This window comes from Acomys minous, assembly GCF_964271855.1.
Source record: "Acomys minous genome assembly, chromosome: 3".
In the NCBI taxonomy this organism is placed as follows: Eukaryota; Metazoa; Chordata; class Mammalia; order Rodentia; family Muridae; genus Acomys; species Acomys minous.
Genome location: NC_140485.1, coordinates 138,180,309 through 138,207,378, shown reverse-complemented (window position 1 = coordinate 138,207,378; position 27,070 = coordinate 138,180,309). Strand labels below are relative to the sequence as shown.

Sequence of the window (27,070 nt, the reverse complement as noted above, 5' to 3'; positions counted from 1 at the left end):
TTCAGTAAAAATAAATGGCAACTGCTACCCTCCCCCCCCCCCAAAAAAAAGGAAAACCAGGCAGAGGACTCATAATAAAATTTTTTATTTAGGTTTGGTCAGTACAGGTGAGATATATTGGAGTCACAGGGCAATATGCATTAACAGGACACAACAGTTCATAAAAACTTAGTAACTATGCACACAGATTTCTTAAACATTCAGTCACCTAAGGATGAATGCACACATGTTTGGTGGAAAGCTATCTAACATGGAAACTACTAGAGGACTCAAGTCCAACTTTTTAGTGATAAGAACTACTGCACTGGGCAAACTTGCAGTCATAAGCCCACATCTACTCTAACACGTCTGAATGGTGCGTAAGTATAGAACAGCGTGAGGAAGAATGCCCTTACACAGCACAGGCTAAACAGACACAGACTTATACAGACACCATTGTTATAGATTCCCATTTACAACTTCACATTAACTCATAGAAAAATAACTTGACCCTACACAAAATTCCTTTTAGCAACGCTCAAAGTAATTAACTGTTACGATTTTCAAAGTGGCAGAGGTATTGAAGCAATTAAAAAAAAAAAAGAAAAAGAAAGAAAAAGAAAAAAAGGAATCAAACAAAACAAAAACATCCACAAAAAGGCAAATTGTGACAAAAGTTTGCATTAATTTTTGACGGTATCCTCTCCCAAATTAAATGACACTGTATAAAAATTTGCTGGAAAAATATTACAAAACTGAACCCTGTACATTTACACTTGAGTCCAAGCCATTCTGAACATGGCGGGAACCCACAGTTCGATTACCTTTCCCACTTACTGCTTTCTCCTCTTGAGGGTCATGACTGGAGTCTGTGTCATTTGAGTGATGTGTGAGAGAGTTTTCACTGCCCGTGGGAGAGTCTACACTTTCATACCCCGCACTGAGTGGGTTTATGTAACTACTACCTCCTCTGCCAGTTCTCTCCTCTGAGCTGTTGGAGGCCTTATTACCATTCCCTGAAGAAGGAAAGTCATCCTCAGGTGTGCTCCCCTCCCTGTGAAATCCAGACCCAGACGTCCTCTGGCGGGAGGAGCTGCCATTACTTGGTCCGTTTGCCAGACGACTGCAGTCTTTGCTTGTGGCCTCTGCCTGGTCTACAGGTTCAGAAGATGTAGTCCTGCTGGTGCTTGGGGCTGAAGCTTGAGACTGCTGCTGCTGGTACTGTGCCAGCTGCTGTCGCGTCTCCTTCAGTTGTTGCTGAAGAACTAGAATGGTGCTCTGCATACCCTCTACTTCTTCGTCAAGTTGAATGATGAAGTCATTCAGTTCTGTGCAAAGGAGAGTCAAACCTATTTTAATATCTTAACATTTTAAAACATTCTGTGCTCTGTGTGTATACATGCACTCACCTGTATATGTATATACATAAGAGGCCAGAGGCCAATCAACATCAGGTGTCTGTCGTCTACTGCTTAACCTCTCACTACCTGGAACTTACCATTTTGGCTCAACTAGTTGACCACCACACCCCAAAATTCACCTTTCCACCCCCAAGCACTGGAGTAACAGACATCCTTCACACAGCTTTTTATACCGCTGCTGGATATACCGCCTCATACTCGAAGGCAAACACTATACCCACTGAGCTACTTCTCCATCCCCTTAAATATTATATAGTCAACAAATGCTTACCAAGTATATACTGTTCTGAAACTGAATTAGCATACTTAAAAGAATTTACTTGGAATTTTAATCACCATTCAAGAAGGAGTCCACAAGTAAAATTGATTCCAACCATCCTGCCTCATACAATTGACCACAGTCTGTAAAATCTAGCTGTGTTGATCCTAAGGCCCCTTCTCTTTACGCTTAGCCAATGCCTTAAGTTAAATCTACAGCATGTCCAGCCCTCAGCACAGTGTTGGCAACGAAGTATGTGTACTAATCAAGGTCTGTTCCACATACAAAAACACAGTGGCATAGATACCTGGGGACTGCTAAAATACACAGGTCCACAAAAGTTCTAGCTTTAAGAAAAATACCTCTCAATATGTTGCTACATAACATCTCCCACTTCACGTGTTTATACACAGTAAAAGCTTAAGAACGACCATCAACTACATTGAGCCTCAGTTTACATGTTCACAGTGTGGCTCTATTTCTTACTATTCATCCACTTCACAAAACAAGAAAAAAAATGTAGCTATACTTGGACAAAAAATAAAGACTTTGGTAACAATCACATTTGGTTTGTCTCAGCAAATTTAAATATTGAATCCCCTTCTCGCTAAAGAACTTAAGGAAGCTAAGTTACCGTTTGACCACAGGAATTGCCAAGTGTTTCCAAGATTTATACTTAAGAAAAACGGTTAAAGATACTCAAGCACTGAGTTTTTTTGTTTTGTTTTTTCAAGACAGGGTTTCTCTGTGTAGCCTTGAACTCACAGCGATCCGCCTGCCTCTGCCTCCCAAGTGCTGGGATTAAAGGCGTGCGCCACCATGCCTGGCTCTGAGTATCAATTTTTATATCTTAAAACACCTTTATCTTACAAAATTTTCCCAATATACTGTTAGTACCCCAGGGACACCCTAACATTAAAGGCTTTGTTTTACAAGTCAATGGTAGGTGTTGCATGCACAATCTTAGGAAGTCAGCACCTGAGAACAACATACAGAGAGTCTTGTCTACCACAGGCCTGGCAGCCTTTTATAAAGAGCCAGTGCAAAGCTTAAAGCAAACTTTAAACAACAAACCCCCTTACCATCCTGACTGCTTTTAAGCTCCTCACTATATTTCTTCTGTAAAGCCAACTCTGCTTCAAGCTGGGCAATACGGCCCTGGGACAGCTGCCTTCCAAGCTCTTGGTTCTCCTGGATAAGCATTCGACACTTCGCCATTAACTTTTTGCCTGTTTGGCTGTAAAGGAAAGAGCCAATCATCACAAAATGAAGACAAAGCTCTCTATCGCCGTTGCTCACAATTACAGTAGATGTACACATACAGAACATAACTATGTCACAGGAATGCCACCCTGAAATTACCATCTTCTTTTCTGGAACATGTCCATCTTCTGTACTTCGGTATTTTACCAACAGAGCAGCAAAAATAAACCTTAAACAAAAAGTGCCAAATGCTACTTTTTGTTCTCACCGTATCAACTATCATTTGAGGTGTAAGCAGGCCATTTAATATGTATCTTGGATATAACTGTTAATGTAACACTGAAGGTCTAAGCTTCATCCAGCAGGAAGGTTCTTTTAAAAGTAGGTATAGGGGCTGGAGAGATGGCTCAGCGGTTAAGAGCACTGACTGCTCTTCCAGAGGTTCTGAGTTCAATTCCCAGCAACCACATGGTGGTCCACAACCATCTGTAATGCGACCTAATATTCACTGTATACATAATAAATCTTAAAAAAAAAAAAAAGGTGTAGTATCAATTACAAATATATGCCCCCCTTCATTGCCTATAAATACCTATAAAACAATGAGAATATAGTCTTACTAGGAAACACACATAATGGACTCCTTTTAATAGGTAGGTTTTTTTCTAAGAATCTTTTAACTAGGACATAAATTTTTATTTGTTTGGTTTTTTTTTGCCATGTAGTAGACTGCAATCCTCCTACCTCTTAAGTACTAGGATTACAGGTGTGAGCCACTATGATTGTGTACATTTTAATACTGGCATGTGATTAAGACAGTATAATCCCAAATTACAAAAGTGTGGGTTGTTTTCCAAGCCTTGGTTTACCTGTCAGATTGGAGTGCCCTTCTTTTGACCAGCCTTTGCCTATGCTATTCAACTCATACAACAACTGAGTAACCAAAACTGCAAGGAACAATCCAGCAAAATCTTACTACTTTTAGCCTTAGTAGTAACAGTAGAAATAACCTGAAAGGTTCTTTGACTTAAATATGTAATTCCAATACTAACTTTGAGATGTGCATAGGGACAATGCAACATTCTTCTCTTTGGGCTAAACCCAGAATGAACTCATTGGATAAAAACACTTTTGTACTGTACTGTTCTTATTTCTAGTGGGACTTACACTTGCCAGATACACAGAATTCATCTGATCCTAGAAAATACCAGAACCCTAAAAACAGTAGTACTTTGAGAAACTCTTGCAGATAATGTTGCAGGTTTTCTTAACCGATAGCTTATGTTGTTATAGCATAGTTCACTAACAAAAAATTATTAAAATGTCCTTACAGATATTTGTGGAACAAAAGAACCTGGGTCACTATTGTTCAGAGGAGCCAAGGTAGAAAGCAGCCTTCAGCGCACACAATCCTTTCATTTGTCTAGCACATTCCCTTCAGTGACTGTAGCTCCAGATCCCCTTTCCCCATTTCCTGTAAAACTCCCCAGACTTTAGCCTCCACTGAACAAGTACTTCGAGGTTAATGAGGAAACACGATGTGCACACACATCACTGCCAAAGACAGTGGATCTCCTCCTTCATTCTACCTGACTGCTCACTTTTTGTTTCTTTTTCTTTTTTGAGACAGGATCTAGCCCAGCATAGTGGTGTCTGTCTTTAATCCCAGCAGGGTCAAGAGGATCTATGAGTTTGAGACCAGCTTGGTTTAGAGTGGTTTCTAGGGCTACACAGAAACCCCTTTCTCAAAATACCACACACACACACAGACACGCACAAAGTGGTGGTGGGGGAGACATAGACAGGAGTTTATCCCTGGCTGACTTAGAACAACTGTCCTCAAACTCACAGAATCTGCACACTTCTGCCTCCCAAACACTGGATTAAAGACAGGTGTCACTATGCCTGGTCAACTGTTTCTCCCAATCGTTTGCATCAGATTTTTTTCCAACCAGAAATTTCTATTTTTCTATGAATTAATGAAGTGTAAAATATATTAATTGGTCACTTGACCCCACTAGAAAAACATCAAACAAGATCTTGTCTCAAAAATCACCTCTAAAATTACTTAGATAAGACACCTCAAAACTACTTTAATTTTATGTTAGTAATTGTGCTGTATAAAATTGTGGTCACCACAACACATAAACAAACTCCACACACAAAATACAGTGAGGCTGGGTGTGGAGTTTAGCAAGTGAGGCCAGGGGTTCAATCCTAAGTACTCTCCAGGAAAGAAAAGGCTTAGGGCATAGTTCTACTGTGTAGTGCTTCTCTAGTGTGGTCAAGGCCTTAGCTTCAACCCTCAGCCCCACAAAATTAGTAGAAAGAGAACTTAATTACAAGTAAATGTTTTTTAAAATGACAGCAGAGGTCTCTCCTTTATTTTATTTTATTTTATTTTATTTTTTTTATTTTTTTGGTTTTTTGAGACAAGGTTTCTCTGTGTAGCCTTGGCTGTCCTAGACTCGCTTTGTAGACCAGGCTGGCCTCGAACTCACAGCGATCCGCCTGCCTCTGCCTCCCGAGTGCTGGGATTAAAGGCGTGCGCCACCACGCCCGGCCCTATTTTATTTTTTTAAATAGGGGCTGGAAAGTTAGCTCAACAGTTAAGAGCATGGGCGACTTTTCCAGAAGACACAGGTTTGATTGCCATCACATACATGGTGGCTCCCAGCCTTCGGTAACTACAACTCCAAGAGATCTGACACTCTCTTCTGGCCTCCACATGCACATGGTGCAGACAGAAATACAGACAAATCACTCATTCATTCATTTAAAGATATACACATATATAAAAAGCAAAAGCCTTTGTATTTCAAAAATATTTTTTGTCTTCTCATGTGTATGGGTGTTTTGCCTGCATGTAAGTCTGTCTATGCATCACATGTATGCTGGTGCTGGAAGGAAGCATGCATGTTACATCCCCTGGACCGGAGTTTTACATGGCTGTAAGGTACAATGTAGATGCTTCTGGATCCTTGAACCTGGGTCCTCTGGAAGAGCAGTCAGTGCTCTTAACCACTGGATTAAGAGTCTCAATGTGAAGCCCTCGCTGGCCTTGAACTGTCAGAGATCTGCCTGCCTTTGCCTCCTAAGTGTTAGGATGACTCCTAAAACCAAATAACCAAAGTAGTAGGAAATACCTAAGGACTTTATATTCTGCCTACATGTACACCTGCATGCCAGAAGAGGGCACCAGATCTCATTATAGATGGTTGTGAGCCACCATGTGGTTTCCAGGAATTGAACTCAAGACCTTTGGAAGAGCAGGAGGTGTTCTTAACCTGAGCCATTTCTCCAGCCCCACAGTCCATCTTTTATTAGTTCTTTTGTTTACTTTTTGAGACAGAATCTATGAATACACTCCCTGAATTCCCTACCCTACTGCATCAGCCTCACCACTGCTGGGATTAAAGATATGAGCCACAACAGCCAGCTAAAAAAAAATCTTTACCCCTCAAAATTAGAATGGAAGCAAAGGGGGTGAGGGAGAATAACATATACACAAAATATACCTCAAGACCCAATCATCTGAGTCATTCCACATTGATTACCAATTAAACACTACTTATTTTCAAATTATAGTACTTGATTTGTTCTGGCATATGATTTAATTTTGTAACAAAACCTCCATTTATGAGTTGTTAAGTAAGACTAATAAAAAGAAATACTAAGTAACCATTAAAAGGGTAGTAATGTAGATATGCTAAAAACACCCAAAGATAAAAATGGAGGAAAAATAAAGCCTTGAAGAATATGTATGTACGGTATGATTACATTTCTTTTAAACCAGTATACATAAAATCATTGCTTATGCACAAATTATCTTGATGATACCCAAGATATTTAGCAGTGGTTACTGGTCCTGCAGAGCAGAATGGGGCAGGTCGACATCAGGTCCAGGAGTGATACTTTCCATCTCCCACCTTTCTCTAATATTTCAATTGTATACATGAGTATGTATTGTCTAATTAAGAGAGAAGTTTAACAATAACAAGAAAGCAAGCTCACAGGCCTCAAAGTTATTGTAGCCAAGTAGCAGAGAAAGACTGGCTGAATTTCAGTACACGTTGGTAATACATTTCACAAATAACTACTTAACCTACTAAGAATATAGTTAGGGCTATTTCTACCATCATCTGAGAATGCATAAAATAAACAAAAAAGATGCAATTTGGTCACAAACTATTTTTAAACAGATTGGTTACTTACCCTCCAAACCCCCAGTGACAATTTTAGAAGCAGACTTGTTCCTGAAAAGTCATACAGATCACTCCTCCAACCCACCCCTGCCCACAATCAGTTCCCTAAAGCACAAACATACAAGATACTTACAATTGATTTGAACGAATAAGAGAGAACTTAAGTCACCCTTGTTAAAACTGCACTTAAGCGTTGGGGCATGCTGGAACATTTATCTTCTACTCATCTCAGACTCCATTATCACCAAGCGAAAATTCAAACTGGTGACTTATAGACGAAAAAAATTCACCTCCAGGACTGGATGGAAGCATGAAGAGCATAATGCCTCATTTCTCTAAATGAGCAGATGAGTTCGCTAGAAATGATCACTATACCTTTGTTCAAGTCACACATCTCACTTGGGCCAGCCCAGAGTTCCAACACATTATTTCCCCAGTCTTCTGACAGGTACCTTGTGAGACTGTCCCACATTATGTTCTACTGCAATATCCTGGGGCCAAATGCCAAGTCTCCTTGTCTTTTATACCATCTGGAATAAAGTCTTTTTAAACGAGACAGCCTTTTCCTTTACTTTAAAGAGCACAGAATAATTTTTTCCAAAGTGTTGATGGGCTCTCCATAGTCCCCCAAAGTAAAATATTAAGAGTACAACAAAATTATCAGAGTATTCCTTGTATTTAAAAAAAACCCAGCTATTTCAAGGCACATTTAATTTAATATCAAGAGATCAATACAGAAGGCCCAAATACAATGAAGGAACACATTCCCCCATTTAACACCAAAGACAATGCTGTTTAACATGTGCCTGCTGAATGAGATGAGGGTTTACTGAATAGCGGAGTCTCATCACAGCCAATACCATATACAATCTAGTTGTGAAATGAATGCTTATAATGCTTCGAACAGTTTAAACCTGAAGTGTGAGACCACACCTTCACGTTTGTACAGTCCTTGGTTAAGGTTATCTACAGTTTCCACAACCATTCAAAGAACAAACCATTAATAAAAACCACATAAATGTAAGCTCCATTATGTAGTATAGAGCTCAGAGCTAAATGGATAAATATATGCACTACTTGTACTGGTAGCTATGACTTGATTGTCTCACAGCTATTAGAAGTTGGTTTTTAGCATATATACCCTTTAAAAGCAAAATTCAGCTCATTTGAGTTTTGACCCAGTAGTTCAACAATCATGAAGTCCACAGTCTTATTGGCATAACTGATGTGCAGTGTCTCTAAGTCACTATGCTCAAGATTAAGAGCGATGCATATTCCATTTTTACATTTTACTGAAATTTTACATGTTCAATTCATGATTTTAAACCTCTAGGTTTTCAATCCTCCAAACTGTCTGAAGACACAGTGTGCCACAGACTTAAGACTTCTGTTTTTCCCTCTATTTTCTTCAAACAGAAACATTTCTCAAATGTCTACATGTCCTAGAAGGGGAATTTTTCGGAGATGGCCTCTTCTTCGGAATAGTCCGACGGCATCAGGCCTCTGAAGCAAGGGGAGGGGGAAGAGAAAGAAGCTGAAACACAAGGTTCATCTGGTCAGTTTTACATTAACCAATACAAGCTGGACAGTATAAAAATGTGGCTTTTTTTGGCTCAAAAAGTCTGAGTCTTGGTGTGGAAACGAGTACTTGGCTGTCCCACCATAGCTTTCTCGAGGTGGGACTGTCAGGGAAGTCTTGACTGGGGAGTATGATTTGTTTACCTATCAGGCGTAAACTTCCAGGCACTCAGTTCATTTTGGGCTTGTTCCAGTTTGTCTTTAGTCTGTTCCAGTTCACCTTTCATTTTTAGGAAAAACAAGTTGATCGCTGGGTCTACCATTGTTGATCTCAGTTGGGCAACACTCGGCTGCTGGACTTGCTTGAGGTACTGGATTTGAGTCTGTGTAAAGCAAAAGAAACAATTACCACCAAATCAAAAGAAAGCTTTAAGAAGATGGGAAATACCTTTTATGAGCTTGACAGTTGGTCACTCTATTTGTTAGGTCTGTATCCTCTACTATCAAATCTCCTTAAGGTTAAGGATGCAGCTCTGTAACAGACAGTACACGTGGAGCAAGACCCTGAGTCCAATCCTCACACAAATACACACAATTTCAAACAACAACAAAATCTAGAAAAAGTGCCAATTAAAACTGATCATAAGACGCCAGACGTGGTAGCGCACTCCTTTAATCCCAGCACTCAGGAGGCAGAGGCAGGTGGATCACTGTGAGTTTAAGGCCAGCCTGGTCTACAAAATGAGTCCAGGGCAGCCAAGGCTACACAGAGAAACCCTGTCTCCAAAAACAAAAACAAAACACCCCCCCCAAACAAGCCAAACAAACAAACAAACCAAAAAACTGAGCAAAGTCGAGATCCAAAGAAACCCTGTCTCAAAAAAACAAACCAAAGCAAACAAACCAAACAAAAACAGAGCATGATGGTACATGCCTAGCCTACGATTCCAGCACTTAGGAAGTAGAGGCAGAGGATTTTAAGCATAAGGCCTGCTTGGAAAACAAAACAAGACCTTGTTTCAACAAAACAAAGATACCAAAGGCTGGGGGTGCAGCCTAGTAGATCACTTGCTTTGCTCACACAAGGCCCTAGGTTTTTGGTCCCTAGAAACACAAAAGGAAACCAAAAAGGGAGAAATTAAAATCAAGGATTTGGTAAGGCAATTCATGAGGTTACATTTCACTTTGCAATCAAAACAGTACTACCCAAACCAAACAACAAGGGCTGTATAAGACGGGCACTGGTGGCACACACCTTTAATGCCAACACTTGGGAGGCAGAGGTAGGTGGATCTGAGTTTTAGGCTAGCCTGGCCTATAGATCAAGTTCTAAGACAGCCAGGGATACATAGAGAAACCTTGTCTGAAAAAAAGAAAAACCAAACCAAACCAAACAAGGGTGGCACCATGCTCAACAGTTAAGAGCACTACCTACTCTTATAGAGGAAGAGGATGAAGAGTTCTAGCTCTCAGCACCCACACTGGGCAGCCCAAGCTACTTGAGTGTGTGTATTGGGGGTGTCTGGGGTCTGGGGCAATACCTCTGCATCCTCCAGCAGAAAGCCACACCGACACATGCATTAGCAAAATTGATACATTAAACCAAAACCCAAGCCAGCCAACCAACCAACACAAGCTGAGCATGGTGGTACATGCCGTAATCCCTGTACTTGGGAGGCAGTGTGATCTACAGGGAATTCTGGGCCAGCCAGGGTTATGTAGTGAGACAGTCTCAAAACAAACTAAACCCAAGCAACACTATTTATTAAGGAACTGACAACTGCTAAAAAGAAGCAGAGTTTAAAAAATTCTATTATAGAAGGACTGGTGAGGTCTTACCTGACTTTTTGTCTAAGCCAACTATTCTACATAGAACTCCCAGTTACAAGATTACAACTTAATATAATTTCCACTTCTAAATGTAAAAACAGTAGTAAGGAGTGGTGGGGGCTCACACCTTTAATCCCAGCACTTGGGAGTCAGAGGCAGGAGGATCACTGTGAGTTCCAGGACAGCTAGAGCTGTTACACAGAGAAACCTTATCTTGAAAAACCAAAACCAAACAAACAAACAACCCAGTAGTAACATTATAGTTTTATGTTAGCAAAATTCTATAGCCTCTTAAGCAAGAAGGCTCGGTGGGTGAAGGCACTTGCTGTCAAGTCTCTTGACCCCATTCAATCTCCAATTGCTGCAAGCTGTCCTCTGACTTCCACATTGAGTAAAACTTTACTGAACAAGTTATTTAGGCCAGAGAACAACAAGCATGATGTTAGCCTCGGTGTAAACCTCTTCTATTTTTCCTTCTTCAGACAATGGAGAAAAAGTGTCACTGGCCTGCCACTTGCTGATGTATGGCAAGGAAACCCCAGGGATCTCCTCACTCCACTGGCCTGTCTCCTTAGAGCTGGAATTATAAATACACCTCCCCATGTGTAACAATTTACAAGGCTCTGGGGGATTAAACTCAGGCCCTGAACCCTTACAGACATTTCCTTAGACTTGCATTACTATCTGAAATTATCATTACCTGTTTAAATTTCTACACTCTTATTCCCATCCCTAACTCCAACAGAAAGAGGCCCTACTAAAATAGCCCAGTATCTTTCTAACTGCTAAATTAACAACTCACAATTTGTACTTTCACAAAAACTAACTTTTGGCCAGACACTATTTTTATATATTTATTCATTTGGCCGGGTGTGGTGGTGTATGCCTGTAATCCTAACACTCATAGGCAGAGGCAGGCAGATATGAGTTTGAGGCCAGCCTGGTTTAGACAGTGTGTTCCAGATCAGCCAGGGATATAGAGAACCTGTCTTTAAAAACAAAACCAAAAAGATTTATTCATTTTTTAATATGAGTGTTTTACCTACATGTACCACCACCTATGTTCCCAATACCCAGAAAGGTCAGAAAAGGGTTTGGATCTGTTGGGAATGGAGTTATGGCTGTTGACAATTGAACCTGGGTCCTCTTCAAGAGCAACAAGAACTCTTAACAGGTGAACCAACTCTCTAGCCTGCCAACACTATTAATCATTCTTTACCTGGGGTGGATGAAGAGTTAAGGTTGCACCTCCTGTTTTCTTAACACTATGCATTAAATTCCATCTCTTTCAGTCAGTCAGATAATATAAACTTGAGCCCCACCTATGGTTGATTCTTAAATACATTCTCCAACAAAATCTAACTGATCAAGTCTATTGACTATGCCTAAAATACTATCTTATCACATCCTTCCCAGCTACCAGTGACTTTTCTGTATGATTTAAGTGGTCTCAAATCTCCTAGGGGCTGTGGGTGTCACTTGGTAGGACAGTTGCCTAGCATGCACAAAGTCACACAAACAAGGTATGTTGGTGCGCTCAGTCGGTAGAGACAGGAAAATCGGAAGTACAATCATCCTCAGTTACTAGAGAGTCTAGGGCTGGGCCACATATTTCAAGCACACAAGAGTGAAAAAATAAAGACAGACAGACAGACATCTACCTTCCATATTCAAGCCAGTCATCTATAAGAGATACCAGCTAATCAACCCCATAAATCTCTTGCTGTAAAATTATCCATTGGTAGCCAGCTAGGGTGCACACCTTTAATCCCAGCACTGGGGAGGAAGAGGCAAGTTCAAGCCCAGCCTGGTCTACATAGGAGTTCCAGGATAGCCATGGCTACATAGTGACACACTGTCACAGAAAACAAAAAACAAACAAAAAAATTAAAAATTCCTTAAAGTTAAAAAAAACTCCAGTTGTTACTTATATCTAGGATAAAACCTAAATCCCCAAGCCCTTAACCAGGTTTCAACCTTACCTAAAACTCTAACTTATGTGCCCGCCCTTTGTGTTTTGTTCCCAGTGCTGCCTGCAAAGCCTCACCTCTGAATTGTAACTAGAAAAACAATGGCTGCTCTATTTAGGAGCAGGCATAAATAACATGACCAGAGCTGGAGAGGCAGCTCAGTGCTTAAGGCGCTGACCGCACTGCAAAGGACCTTGCGCAGTTCAGCTTCTGGAACGTACTTGGTGATCCCAACCGTTACTAATTCTACTTTCAGGAGCTTCAATGCCCTCTCTGCCCTCCACAAGCACCAAGCATATATGCAGTGCAGACATACACACAGGCCAAATGCTCAACCACATAAAATAAAAATAAATATTAAAAATATGACAAGAAAAGGTTATGGTTAAGAAAACAAAACAAGCCGGGCATGGTGGCACATGCCTTTAATCCCAGCACTCAGCAGAGGCAGGTGGATCGCTGTGAGTTCAAGGCCAGCCTGGTCTACAAAGCGAGTCCAGGAGAGCCAAGGCTGCACAGAGAAACCCTGTCTTGAAAAACCAAAAAATAAACAAAATCAAACAACAGAAAAAACAAAAAAACCTCAAAAGGTGATGGGGTACCCCCACACACAAAGTCTTCGACCACACAATGAGTCAAAGTGCCACTGAATAAACAATAGTTGGAGGTTCAGATGTAGGTAGCACTAATTGTCTAGGTCTGGCAAAAAATATCCAACCACATCAAAATTAGGAATCAAAGTAAAACCAAGCATCTAAGACCCCTTGGTCACGTAGGACCCTCCTCTCCCAGCCACTCTCCATTCCATCCTTTACGGAATATGCACTTATATTCACCATCACCACTATTTAAAAATAACCTGCAGTGGTGTGGACTCAACTACAGATTACAACGTTGAGATACTTACAGTACACTCTTGCATCTCCTGTTCCTTCGTTGCTAGCCGCATGACTAGAATGTTTTCCCTGCGTGCAGACTCCTGCTGTTGCTGCTTCAGCTTTTCTTCAGATTCCCTTAAGCCCGTCACATCGTTTGCTGAGTAAATGAAGAGAGATCCAAAACATTACAAACTCATTTCAAGATCAAACTGAACTAACCAAAACAAAGTTCTATCTGTCAAGAATAATTTAAAAACTCACTGCCTTTAAGTTTTCATACTATTTTGAAACAAAGGTGTTTGTTCCTGATCATGAGAACTCCCCTAGGAAGCAAAGATGTTATAATACCACTGAGCTGTTTCTGCACTTTCATCATTCCCACGTAAACACCATCAACCACAGTATCTATACTCACTTATAGTGCATTTAGTATTTATAAAAATCCTAATAATTGAGCTGGAGAGATGGCTCAGAGGAGCACTGACTGCTGCTCTTCCAGAGGTCCTGAGTTCAATTCCCAGCAACCACATGGTGGCTCACATCCATCTACGATCTAATGCCCTCTTCTGGCCTGCAGGTGTACATGCAGGACAGAGCACTGCATACATAATAAATAAATGTTAAAGAAAAAAAAAATCCCAACGATACAATCCAACCTACTCAATATAACAAAGACATTAACTCGCCTGGTATGGCAGTAACCAGTCTATATCACAGCACTCAAGAGGCTGTGGTACAGAGATCCTAAGTTCCAGAACAGCTTCTGCTACATAGCATAAGACTCTGTCTCAAAAAGCAACATAAAGCAAAAGCCACTGACTACATGAACAAACAGCACCATAACCTTGTGTAAGTCATGCCTATATGAGTAATGTAGCCATGCAATTATTAACATTTTGGAAGATGCAGTTATCTAGACTGGGAGAGTGATAGTAGTTATTATACTTCACAGTAGTATGTTACTCTAACTCAGTGACAGGACTAGACCAACAGTTGCTGTTTTAAAGCATCAAGTTTGTTGTTTGGCAGATTTTGAAAAGTGTACACAAAGAGCTATATCCTAGTGTCACTCAGGCTCTCACAACTCCATCACTGCTTCTATTCACTGTCCCTTCTATGCTAACAGTTCATGTAATTAACATCCTGTGTAGAACATGGGCACACATCAAAAGTTCAAAGTAGTTAAGTTATCCTACTTGTACTTAATTTTGAAAACACATTATCTGTCTTTTCATGGTGCCTGGGATTTATCAGGGGAAAAAATATCACCTCTCAAACATCATTCATTCCATTTCCTAGATTCCTACAGCGTCTAGACACAGCTCTTACAACAAAGCCCCTGCATCTGCTTCAACAAAGCTGATTTACTCTGTAACAAGTTTTCAAAAGACAATATACAATCTTTATTTAGAAAGATCAAACTTACAATTCAGATCTGTGTACTTCCCCTCCAAAGCTTGGACATATGCTTCGTATTGTTTCCATCTAGTAAAAACAAATTCATATTAATGGCTACATTGATATCACCTGTATTAAATATACCAGAAAATCATACCCACAGTCATAAGACCAAAACTGTGCAGGATATTATTTTTAACTTTGAGATAATCACAAACACAATTTAACCAGCAATAAAATTCATTAGCCTCACTGTTTCTTCTCAACTTACAGAAGGCAGGTAAAAGAAGTTAGATCAAGGTAAAAGAACACAGATAAATTGGGCATGGTGGTCACCTGCCTACAATCCTAGTTACTAGGAAAGCTGGAAGGAGATGGCATGTTCCAGGCCAGTTTAGCAACTTAGCCAACATTATCTTGTATTAAAACAAAAAGGAGCAGGGTGTGGTGGCGCACACCTTTAATCCCAGCACTCAGGAGACAGAAGCAGGTGGATCTCTGTGAGATCAAGGCCAGCTACAAAGAGAGTTTCAGGACAGCCAGGATTACACAGAGAAACCCTGTCTTGAAAAACCAAAGCAAACCAAAAAGAATGGGCTGGAGAGATGGCTCAGCAGTCAAAGAGCATTGTCTGATACTGAAATCTGATGCCCTCTTCTGGCACACAGGTGTACATGCAGACAAAGCACTCGTATATAAAATTAAAAACAAAACAAAACAAAACAAAACAAACAAAAAAAAAAACGAAGCAGGCAGTGATGGTGCATGCCTTTAATCCCAGCACTTAGGAGGCAGAGGCAGGCTGATCTCTGTGAGTTCAAGGCCACCCAGGGCGACATAGAGAACTCTGTGTGGGAGTGGGATTTAATCCAGAAGCTGGAGAGATGGCTCAGTTGTTAAAGAACATTGGCTACTCTTCCAGAGGACCCATGTTTTGAGTTCCAGCAACTACACAGCAGCTCACACCTCTTAAGTCCTGTCTCTTGGCTTCCCTGGGCACCAGGCAAGTGGTACACAGATAAGACATATATGCAGACAAAACACCACCCATACACATAAAATAAGATAAAAATTAGGCTAGCTAGTGGGAGTACACATCTTTAATCCCAGCACTTGAGTGAGGCTGAGGCCAACCTGGTCTACAGAGCTAAATCCCAGACAGCCAGAGCTATACAAAGAATCTCTGTCTTGAAAAAACCCAAATATACAAAGCTACCCATCACATCCCATTCCTTTGGGATGGGTGTGGTGGCAACATTCCTTTAGTCCTACACTGAGGAGGGAGAGGCAAATGGATCAGAGTTTGAGGCCAGCCAGGGTTACACAGGGAAAGAAACAAGAGAAACATTGCCATGAAAAACCAAGGAGTGCAGCCAGGCGTGGTGGCGCAGGCCTTTAATCCCAGCACTCGGGAGGCGGAGGCAGGCGGATCTCTTTGAGTTTAAGGCCAGCCTGGTCTATAAAGTGAGTCCAGCACAGCCAAGGCTAGGTGAAACGCTGTCTCACAAAAACAAAACAAAACAAAAACACAATACCACTACCACCCCTCCCCCCACAAAAAGAAAAACCAATGGACAGGGAGGAGGTGGAGAATCATCCTTTGATTGTAACTTTTAAAATGTTACATAACAAAAGAAGAAAAACTGTATTAAAATAATACTGAGGGCTGGAGAGATGGCTCAGAGGTTAAGAGCATCGGCTGCCCCTCCAAATGTCCAGAGTTCAATCCCCTGCAACCACATAGTGGCTCACAACCATCTATAATAAGATTGGGTGTCCTCTTCTGGCACGCAGGCAGGGACACTGTATACACACTAAATCTTAAAATAAATAAGTATTTTTTAAAAAGACTATTGAGCAGACACAGATCTACAATTTAAGGCCAACTTATATATACAAAGAATATCCATGCCTATAGTTTTAAGTAAAAAGTTATTTACTGTTGTGCGTGAGCTCATACCTGCCACGGTACTCGTATGGAAGAGGACAGTTTTGTGTAGTTTTTTGTTTCTCCTTCCAGCTTTATGTGAGTTCTAGGGACTGAGCTCAGGCTACAGTCAGGTTTGCAGAGACAGGGCCTTGATCCACTGAGCCATCTTGCCTGCTGATTTATTAAACTGAACACATCCTCTATCAAGCTACAATATTAAGCATAAATGCTTCTTTCATAGCCAACCTGAGTGTTTTAGCGCTCCAAGAAAATTTGGTTTCTGTGTCAATCTAGAAATCACCTAAGCTAATGTCATAGTTCTTGCTGAAGAACCACAGGAAACATGTCCAATAAAACCTACTAAGTGACTTGAGGATATTAACATTTAAAAACCATGACAGACTGAACCAGGTGATGGAGGCACATGCCTTTAATCCCAGCACTCAGGATTAAGGACAGATGGATCTCTGTGAGTTCCAGGCCATCTGGGATCTACAGAGCAAGTTCCAGCACAGCCAGAGCTAAGCAAAGAAACGCTATTTCAAAACAAACAAACAAACAAACAAACCCAAACATTACCCCCAAATTCCTAAAAAACAAAGAAGCAAACCCAAATCCCCAAACAAATAAACAAAACAGCACAACCATGACAGATACTGTAGTGGTGCCTGCCTGTATTCCCAGCCCTTGGTGGGCTAAGACAGGGGGATCTTTTGTTTGTTTGTTTGTTTGAGACAGAGTTTCTTTCTCTGTGTAGCCTTGGCTGTCCTGGACTCTCTTTGTAGACCAGGCTGTCCTTGAACTCACAGCGATCCCCCTGCCTGTCTCCAGAGTGCTGAGATTAAAGGCATGCACCACCACGCCCGGCACCACAGGGGTGTCTTAACTTCCATGGGAAGACCCTGCCTCAAACAAACATAATCCACAAAACAGGCAAACCCAAACCACAGAGGTATAAGGTATCATAGTAGTCACCGTATATAGTAAATAGAATTTTGATGAAAGAACATTTTACCTTAGAATCAACTCATCCCGTGCCATAACTTTGAAGTCTGTTTCACTCAGACGGACCTACAAAGAAAATTAAAATGGACTGAATACTCTTCCAGAGTGCAGAACTGTTGCCACAGGAGCAACTCTAAAAAATACCCTGACTGCTCCTTTTAAACTAAAAGAAATGGAAAGACAGCTTAGTGGTATACAACTGCCTGCAACTCCACCTCCAGGGGTCCCAACACCATTTTTTTTCACCTCGGGGCATCCCCACAATATACAGATACACAAAAATTTATAAAACAAAAACAAAAACAAAAATCCCTACTAAAAATGAAAAAGCCAAAACAAGACGATTAAAATGCACATGCTACATGAATGACCCAGTAGTTGTATTCTTGAGCATACAGCCCAAAGAAATCCAACACTTAGAAGCAAGCTTTACTTTTGACAGTCCAAAACTGGGCTCATCCAAGTGTCCTTTAACAGTTAAATGTTTGTAAAACTATGAAACAGCAGGGTTGTGGTTGCGCTCGCCTTTAATCCCAGCACTTGGGAGGCAGACGCAGGTGGATCTCTTTATGAATTCAAGGCCAGCCTGGTCTACGAAGTGAGTCCAGGACAGTCAAGGCTACAGAGCGAATTGCAGAACAGTCAAATGCACACAGAAAAAGCCTGTCTTGAAAAACCAGAAAAATAACGAATATGAAACAAAAACAGAACAACTATGATGCAGCTATACTATACAACACTCCTCAGCAGTAAGTTAGAAATAAGACTATTGATAAATGAAACAAATGTTAAAGAAGTTACCAGTGAAAAAATAATTTCAAAAGGACACACATGCATGATTTTCTTTATGAAGGCACTCAGGAAGTTAAAAAAACAGAAAACAGATTATAATTACAAGTTGGGGAAGGAGGGAGGGGGTGAAAGTGCCTGTAAGGAGAGCCCTGTGGTGAGGATTCAGATGCTTATCTTGATTGGTGGTTGTCACACAAAGTTGCACATGTGACAGAATTGCAGTTCTCACACACAGAATGTTTGACAAACTGTGAATGTACCAGTTTCCTGGTTTTAGTTAACCTAGATGTTGGTATTGAAAGACGCTCAACATCTTTGAATATCTTTAAAAACTTATCAGCCGGGGATAGTGGCGTATGCTTGTAATCCCAGCACCGGGGAGGAAGAAGCAGGGAGAGCTCTGTGAGTTCGAGGCCAGCCTGGTCTACAAAGCGAGTCCAGGACAGCCAGGGCTACACCGAGACAAACCCTGTTTTGAAAAACCAAAAAATGTTTTTATAAGGTCTAAATATTAATTTGAAACACCAGTGTTATAATACAAAGAAACATTAAACTAGAGAAAACAAAAGACAGTTCCCACATCACTCAACACTTAGTTCTTCGCTCACTTGAGGAGTAATGTGACTCCAAACTTAAGGCAGAATTTTATATAATATATATGACAGTGTAGAGGTGACCTTCATTTACATGGTATTAAGGTGAGTCTCTGTACACTGGATTGTTAATTGCTGAACCTGCTGTGAGCTAAATGCTAACAGACTCTGGTACTGTCATTGTTATTGAGGAACAGCCTGTCTCAATGCTGTGTAAAATTTATGCCCCAATTATCTCTGATTGGCTAATAAAGAAGTTGAAGAATTTATGACTAGGCAGAAGAGACAGTAGGGGGTACTTCCATTCTACGTCTGGGGCTCCCGGGGAGAGAGGGAAGGGACGACAGGTAACTGGGCACATGGCTGGGAAGTAGGTCAGGTTAGCATAGTTGAGTTAGAATACATGGTATCTGCCAGGTTGTGGTACTTGCAAGCTTATTATAAATGTAGTAGGTCTTTGTGTCATATTTGGGAGCTACAGGGGACATAGAAAAGAACCTTTATTATGACATTAAATTGATCATTTAAATATCTAATGTTTTTCCAACTGAATCACAATTTTCCCCATATATTATATCATTTTTAAATAAAACTTCAAGGCATATGTACTAACTTATAATATAAATGTAATAATAGCCAAATTCAGCTTAGAACCAGAAAAATCAAAAGTTAGGAAATAAAGAGAGACTATAAGAACTAACTAGCTGTAGCTTGAAAAATATACAAGTGGAGAGATTTAAGTTACAACCCTGAGGGTTAACAACATAGAGAAAACAGGAATACTCACATACACAATCTGTGAAATGTTTACAAAGTGTGTGTGTGTGTGTGTGTGTGTGTGTGTGTGTGTGTGTGTAAATATTCATGTAACACACCTTAAGAATTAAAGTTGACAGGGCTGGAGAGATGGCTCAGTGGTTAAGAGCACTCACTGTCTCCTCTTCCAGAGGTGCTGAGTTCAATTCCCAGCAAACACATGATGGCTCACAACCATCTATAATGTGATCTAACGCATACTGTATACATAATAAATACATAAAAATTTAAAACTTTCAAAAAAAAAAAAAAAGGAAAATCACAGGAACACTGTAATACATTCTAAAAGTTGTGATCATTCTGAGCACATACAGATACACATCTCACACTCTGCAGCCCCTGATGCAAAGAACAAGAGAGAAGAGGTGAAAAATAAGGCCATAGTCCCTTAAACTTAAAAAAGAAGTATTTGAAACTGCTAAAACATACCTTTTTAGGAAGAGGTTCTTCGTTGGTCATCTTGCACCCTAAAAGGGGGGGGGGGGAAGAGTGTTGGGAAAAGATTTTCAGTTGATTTTCTTTCAATTAAAGTTTCTCCCCCCAAAGTTAAAATTGTTTCTTTCAAACTAGTTATTAACAAATGTTAGTGTAATATAGTTACTAAAATAATCCTGTATTTCACAATAGGTTGGTTGATCAATTCATTCACTGCAGTGAAATGGAGTGAACCTAGGACTCATCACATTTTAATTGTTAGCCCAGGACACCCTCAAAAAAGGCACAAAGATATGAGTACCTCCTCTAGCTTCCACTATATTTCCTCTTTGCTAACATCCTTCATTATTGTGGTTATGTAATTTTTTTTTTAGACGTTCCTTTAAAAATGTTGACAGGCCGGGCGTGGCGGCGCATGCCTTTAATCCCAGCACTCGGGAGGCAGAGGCAGGCGGATCACCGTGAGTTCGAGGCCAGCCTGGTCTACAAAGCGAGTCCAGGTCAGCCAAGATAACACAGAGAAACCCTGTCTCGAAAAACCAAAAATAAATAAATAAATAAATAAATAATAAAAATGTTGACAGTCAGCCAGGCCTTAGAAGGCAGTCTAGGCACGTTGCTGAAGGGATAGAAGGCAGCAGTTTCCTGGCCTTGACTTCCACAGCACTGTGTGTAGACAGTGAGGCAGAACCCATCATGTAATACGCTGCTCAAATGACACTAAATATTCGGCATACACCTTAACGAAAATATGCTTATACCATAGAAGTGCATGTCAAAGTAACCTAAGTTTCAAAATTAGCTTCTTTAGATATATTTACACAAAATTCAGGCAACTCAAGAGAACCACTCCATGCTACTGTTTTTTAGAATGAATGCTAGTAGCGGTCATTGCTTATTGTACCTTAAATAACACTGCAAGTTGGGAAATAAATAGAATAGGGACAGCTAACCTAACAAATATAAAGCTTTCATTAGAAGATTCCATTACTATTACTGGAGTCAGTTTGGGGGGGGGGCATTACTTTTTAAAATCTGAATTGTTTTGAAGTAATAACTACACAATAAGGCATGAGTCTTGGATTGGAGGGATGGCTCAGCAGGTAGCTGCTCTCAAATTAGACCTAAGTTCAGATCTCAGCATCCACATAAGGTGACTCACAACTCCAGCACCTCTGACCTCCGTGAACACATGCATAGTATACAATTAAAAATAAATCTTTAATAAAAGTTCTTATAATGAACACACCTATCTTCTTTTTGAGGGGGAGGGTGGTTTCAAGACAGGGTTTCTCTGTGTAGCCTTGGTTGTCCTGGACTCGCTTTGTAGACCAGGCTGGCCTGGAACTCACAGGGATCCACCTGCCTCTGCCTCCTGATTGTTGGAAAAGGCGTGCGCCACCACTGCCCAGCTCCTGCTATCTTCTAATATTCAAATTTAACCAGGAATCAAAAACAGTTCTGTTTCTCACAGCATATTCATCAAAGTTCCTTTACATCTTTAGCTATTTTTCCCATTTTATTTTACTTACCTATAGCTATCAAAAACTCTTTAACTATAAGCTGGGTGTGGTGGCATATCCCTCAAATCTGAGCCCTTTGGAAGGATGGGATGTGGATCTCTTGTGTTTTGAGGCCAGCCTGCATTCAGAGTTCCAGACAGACAAAGCCGTAGAGACTCTGTCACAAAATTCTAAACTATTAAACTGAAAACTTTGTTATGTTGATTCTTTTTTTTCATTTTTCCAGACAGAGTTTCTTGCTTTGTAGGCCAGGCTGGCCTTGAACTAAGAGACCCACCTGTCTGCCTCCCGAGTGCTGGGATTAAAGGCGTGCGCCACTGCGCAGAGGCTGGAGATTTTCAAGTTCTACATAGCAAGGAAGTTGCAGGCCAGCCAGGGTTGTATAGACACATCATCTTAAAAACCAAATCAAAACTGAAAAACTCAAACATGACCAGTTTGCCAACCTTCCAACACATCTAAGATCACTGGTTTTAAAATTACATAAGGTGAAAAAGCAGCTGGAGAGATGGTTCAGAAGTTAAGAATACTGTTCTCTGAGAGGACTGGGGTTCAATTCCCAATACCCACATTACAGGTCATAACCACGACAGAGGATCTGACATCCTCTTCTGAACCTCCAAGGGCACTACATGGACCCAGTACAGAGACATATACACAGGCAAAACCACTCATATACATAAAATAGAATAATTATATTTCAAAATTTAAGTTATTTGTGTAGACAATTCAAAGATAATGATATCTCAATTTTGAATGCCATGTACTTTTTTTTTTTTTTTGGCCATCTACTCTTGATACCTAGCTTAGATTATGGAATTCAGTTTTAGTTCACTAGGTGCCTGACATTCCAGATCGTAACACTATGATCCTAAGTTAGGCAACTTCGTACTTTCTGGAGAAAGGCCAATGTAACTTATGCAAGAAGGCATGTATGTATATGTCTTACTGAAATACATCACAATGGATATAAAAATATCCATCATCTGTGGAGCCTCAGTACTGCAGGAAAAGGGGACTATTTAGAAACCAGACCACTAGTTCAATCAGCTACATGTATGTGAACAAGTCACTCAACTCTCGGGGCTTCAATATTCTCTTCAGCAAAGAGAATACCAGTGTTGCTTGGTGCACACAGTGCTGCACATCTGTTATTGGTACCATAAAAACACTACACAAAACAAGGAGTGCTTGAACACAATCAACATGGAAAAAAATTAACAAATATTAACAAACTCCACCAACTTTGTCTCTAAGTCAGGGAACACTGGTAAGAATGAATTCTAGTCTGATGGAAGAGCCTAACACTATATCCAACGGCTTACATAAGAATACTGAAAATTTCCCCCAAGAAATATTAAGTATTTAGAGAAAGAAAGTGGGAGATAGTTAAATACTGCCTTACATCTTATTTTGTTAAGGACCACTAAAATAAAACTTCTAAAGAGCAGGAGACAAGTAATTCAACTATATTATACAGCAATAATCAAGACAGGAGGGACCTCGGAAGTGTCAATGCTCTGTCCAAATACATCAAAAGGCTATTACAAACCATAATTTAAATAGTGTACAAACACTCATCTGCCTAGGAGTGAAGAACTGAAAATCCTTAAAATCCAGCTGTAACCACATCAGAAACCACCTAGTGGGTCGAAATCTTTCCTCAACTTGCCCAAGGAGCTATGAATGAATGAGTGAATGAATGAAACCTAGCTACCTCGAAAATGTCTCAGGCTTCAATAGTTTTAAATGACTACATGTTTACCTATGAAAAAACCTGATGCTCAGTCTAAAAAAAAAAAAAAAAACCAAACAAAAACCAAAACCAAACTACCTGTCATTTTACAAAGATGTATGACTTTATGAATGTTCTGCATGTGTGTATGTATGTGCACCAAGTGCCTTCCCGGTGCCACCCACAGAGGTCAGAAAACAACAGTTGGAATCCCTGGGACTGGAGCTGAGGGCAAACTCAAGCCAAGACGTCATCTGGGTGATGCGAACTCAAGTCCTTTGGAGGAGCAAAAAGTGCTCTTAACTGCTGGGCCACCTCTCCATCCCCAATGCTCAAAAAATAAGAAAAGGGAGAGCGGGGTGCGTGCGTGTGTGCGACAGAGGGGGGGGAGGGACAGAGAGAGAGAGAGAGATCTGTGACTTCCACTTATCTTTCGAAACAATAAAATTAACTAAATTTAAAAAGCTATGTTAGAGGGAAAACGATGAAAAGAGCCTAAGTAAAACTTACGACTAAATAAACTATATAAAAGTTAACGACTATAACATGCTCCTTGAAGCTGTAACATGTTCACCGCGTCTTAGTCCTTTGGGGTCAAATTAACTGACTTCCTCATTATCAAACCAGGCTGTGTGTGGGCTGGGGGAATAGCTCAATGGCAGAATGCTGCCTAGCCTGCACAAGGCCTAGCTTTCCATCCCTAGGTGGCCCCGCCTCAAGAAAACATGTATACAAACACAGAAACTCAGGCCTTTTCCCACTGTGCAGTCACTATCTTATGAAAAACAATTTTAAATATGGTCAAATCAGCCTTTCAGAGATGCAAAACTAGACTAAAAGTTCATGAAAAAATTCGCAAAGCTGTCAAAAAAAAACCCAAAAGACAAAACAGAACTCAAGTATTCTCACAATGCGTACGCAAATGAAAGTCCACGGGAGAACCTGGCTGCAATTAACAAGCTACTGCATGCGTGGCGTAAAATTCGTTTAAGAAAAAGAAAACCCAAACCCTCCGTTTGTTCCCTACAGAACAATCCTTGGCGTCCCCGGGAACCAGCCCGGGGAGGTGGGAGGGGGCGACAGAGGCGGGGAAAGGACCGGCATGGCCAGTCAGCCCCGAGAGGGCGGCCTCCGGCCTCCGGCCTCCCCGCCTCCCCGGCCGCGGGAACGCCCGCCTTGTCCCCAGCCGCAAGGGAGGGAAGTAAAACGGCCCCGAAGCGGTGTAAGCGTCCCTGCAGGCAGCAAGCCGCTCTGACTAACGGGAAGCCTGCGCGGCCCCGGGCCCAGGCGCCTTCCGGGCCCGGCGTGCGTTTCTCCGGGTCCCGGGCGGCCGTGCCTCGATCCCGGCCCCGCAGGCCCTCCCGGCCTGTCCCGCGGCTCGCCGCACCCACCTTTCCAGCCCGAGGCTGCGCGGGCGCCGTCAGTCACATAGGCCGAGGCCGCGCCGCCGCCGCCGGCGCCCCCGGGCTCCTCCCGCCGCAGCCCCGGCGCTAGCCTTTATTTGCGGGTCTCGCAGCTACAAAATGGCGCTGAGGGAGGAAACCAGGCCCCGCCGCCGGCCCCGCCCCGCCTGAGCGCGCCCCGCCCCGAGCCCGCCGCCGCCACCCCGCCCGTGGCCCACTCACCCGCGACGCGCCTCTCGGGCACCGCCTCGGTCACCCCGCCGGGCGCCTCCGGTGAGGAGAGGCGAGGGGAGGCCGGCCCGGCCCGCTCGGGGCTCGGGTCGTGGAGGCGCCGCCGCACCGAGGCCGTCCGCGGAGTCCCGCACCTGCCCCGTAGGGGCTCCGCCAGCGCAGCCCGGCTCGGGTGGGAAGCGGCCGGAGAGGAGGGCGGGCCCGCGAGGTCGGAGGTCACCCGCGAGGCATCTCGGGACGGCGGCCGCCGCTGGACACGCTCGGCCGGGCCACCTGCGGCTCCAGCACGGCCTGGGCGGAGGAATCCCAGCCGGCGGCCCGTGATTGGCTGTTCAGCACTCCTCCGCGCGGGATGCTTCCGCGCGCCGTCGCCGGAATACGGAGACGGCGGCTCCACGCCTGGATGCTCCCTCACTCTAAGTTTGGGGGACTTGGGAGCCGCCGCACTCCCCGCGGCCGTGGGCTCCGCACCCCGGGACGTTTGTGGGCGTGGGTCGGGGAACAGGGAGGCTGCGCGTCTGTGCAGCTCTAGGGCAGGTCGCAGACCGGAAGCGCGGGGAAAGCGGCCCCGTGAGGGTTCTGGAGTCCGAGGACAGGTTCTGTAAATCGAACGCACTCCAATAAGACAGGCATCTGGGCTCCAACAAGAACGACGTGACTCGGCACCGATGGAACAGCAGAGTGGCTTGGTCGGCTTAGCTGGCTTTATGACAGCTGTTAATCCCCGGTAAAGGTGTCCTGGCCGAGGTCATTTATGAGGATACAATTACAGTATAGACCAGATGATCAAAGGGGCCATGGTGTAGTCCCACTCGGCTAGAGAAAACTTTGGCAGTTTACGTCGCAGGGGCTTTGGAAAACTAAAGAAAACGAGGAAGGACGTGAGCACATGGTTCTCAGAGAAGAGATCCTTAAATATATCATAGGAGGATCGACATGATTTATAACGGAAATATACATTGAAATCCCGTTGCCTGGTGAGGGTGCAGACATGAATAGTTATGTGTCCTTTAAGTGAATAAAGCAAGGTGTAGAAATACATACACGCATGTATGCAGGCACATAGTGGAAAGTTGGAAGTATATTGCAGAAACTTAGCTACTCAAAAAGAGGATGATGACTCTAGGAGTTAAAAGGTAGAAACGACACCTATCTGAAATTTCACATTTTACGTAGCCTAAAGGTTAACCAAGCTGGAGAGCTGGCTCCGAGATTAAGAACGCTGTCAGCTCTTCCAAAGGTCCAGAGTTTGATTCCTAGCCACCACATTGAGACTCGAGACCATCTGTAGTGAGATCTGCTACCCTCTTGTAGTGGGAAGACATACTGTATAAATAGTTAATAAATCCTTTTTTAAAAAAGAGGGGCGGGGCGGTCTAGAGATGGCTCAGAGGTTAAGAACACTCACTGTTCTTCCAGAGGCCTTGAGTTCAATTCCCAGCAACCACATGGTGGCTCACAACCATCTATAATCTGGCGCCCTCTTCTGGGCAGGCAGAACACTATAACATAATAAATCTTAAAAAAAAAAAAAGGGGGGGGTGTGGTGGGAGAGAATACCCTCCAAACCCCAAAGTAAACCAAAACAAACTAATCCACTCTTATGTAAAACTGATAACATAACTGAGATACACAGAGAAAAGACTACAACTGCAGTGTTAGCGCTCGGCTCCACGCTCTGGCACTGCGCCTGTGGAGGGCTCCGCTTGTAGACAGGAAGCAGCAGTCACTCGGCTTCCCTAAGTGATTTTTGGGTTTTTTGTTTGTTTTTTTGTTTTTTTGTTTGTTTTTGGTTTTTCGAGACAGGGTTTCTCTGTGTGGCCTTGGCTGTCCTGGACTCACTCTGTAGACCAGGCTGGCCTCGAACTCACAAGGATCCGCCCGCCTCTGCCTCCCGAGTGCTGGGATTAAAGGCGTGCGCCACCACGCCCGGCTCTCCCTAAGTG

General features: G+C 42.3%; 1 protein-coding gene and 1 long non-coding RNA gene across 5 annotated transcripts in view; both read right to left on the bottom strand.

The window, feature by feature from the left end:
• The window catches only part of LOC311594610, a 130,518-nt gene that overhangs the window by 25,414 nt on the left and 78,034 nt on the right, over positions 1 to 27,070 (bottom strand). The window lies entirely within an intron of this gene.
• Positions 70 to 25,406, bottom strand: WTAP (WT1 associated protein). Of its 3 annotated transcripts, none has more exons than XM_084776453.1 (8): positions 25,116 to 25,406; positions 20,227 to 20,264; positions 17,607 to 17,662; positions 14,690 to 14,748; positions 13,293 to 13,420; positions 8,790 to 8,968; positions 2,742 to 2,896; positions 70 to 1,307 (listed from the first exon to the last, which is right to left on the bottom strand). In XM_084776453.1, exons 2-8 carry the CDS (start codon positions 20,254 to 20,256, stop codon positions 727 to 729), a joined length of 1,188 nt encoding a protein of 395 aa, XP_084632579.1. In that variant the 5' UTR covers positions 20,257 to 20,264; positions 25,116 to 25,406; the 3' UTR covers positions 70 to 726. The 3 variants fall into 3 exon arrangements, with proteins under 3 accessions (XP_084632579.1, XP_084632580.1, XP_084632581.1); XM_084776454.1 differs by lacking the exon at positions 25,116 to 25,406 and adding an exon at positions 24,882 to 25,038; XM_084776455.1 differs by lacking the exons at positions 70 to 1,307; positions 2,742 to 2,896 and adding an exon at positions 7,762 to 8,570 and having other exon boundaries at positions 25,116 to 25,398.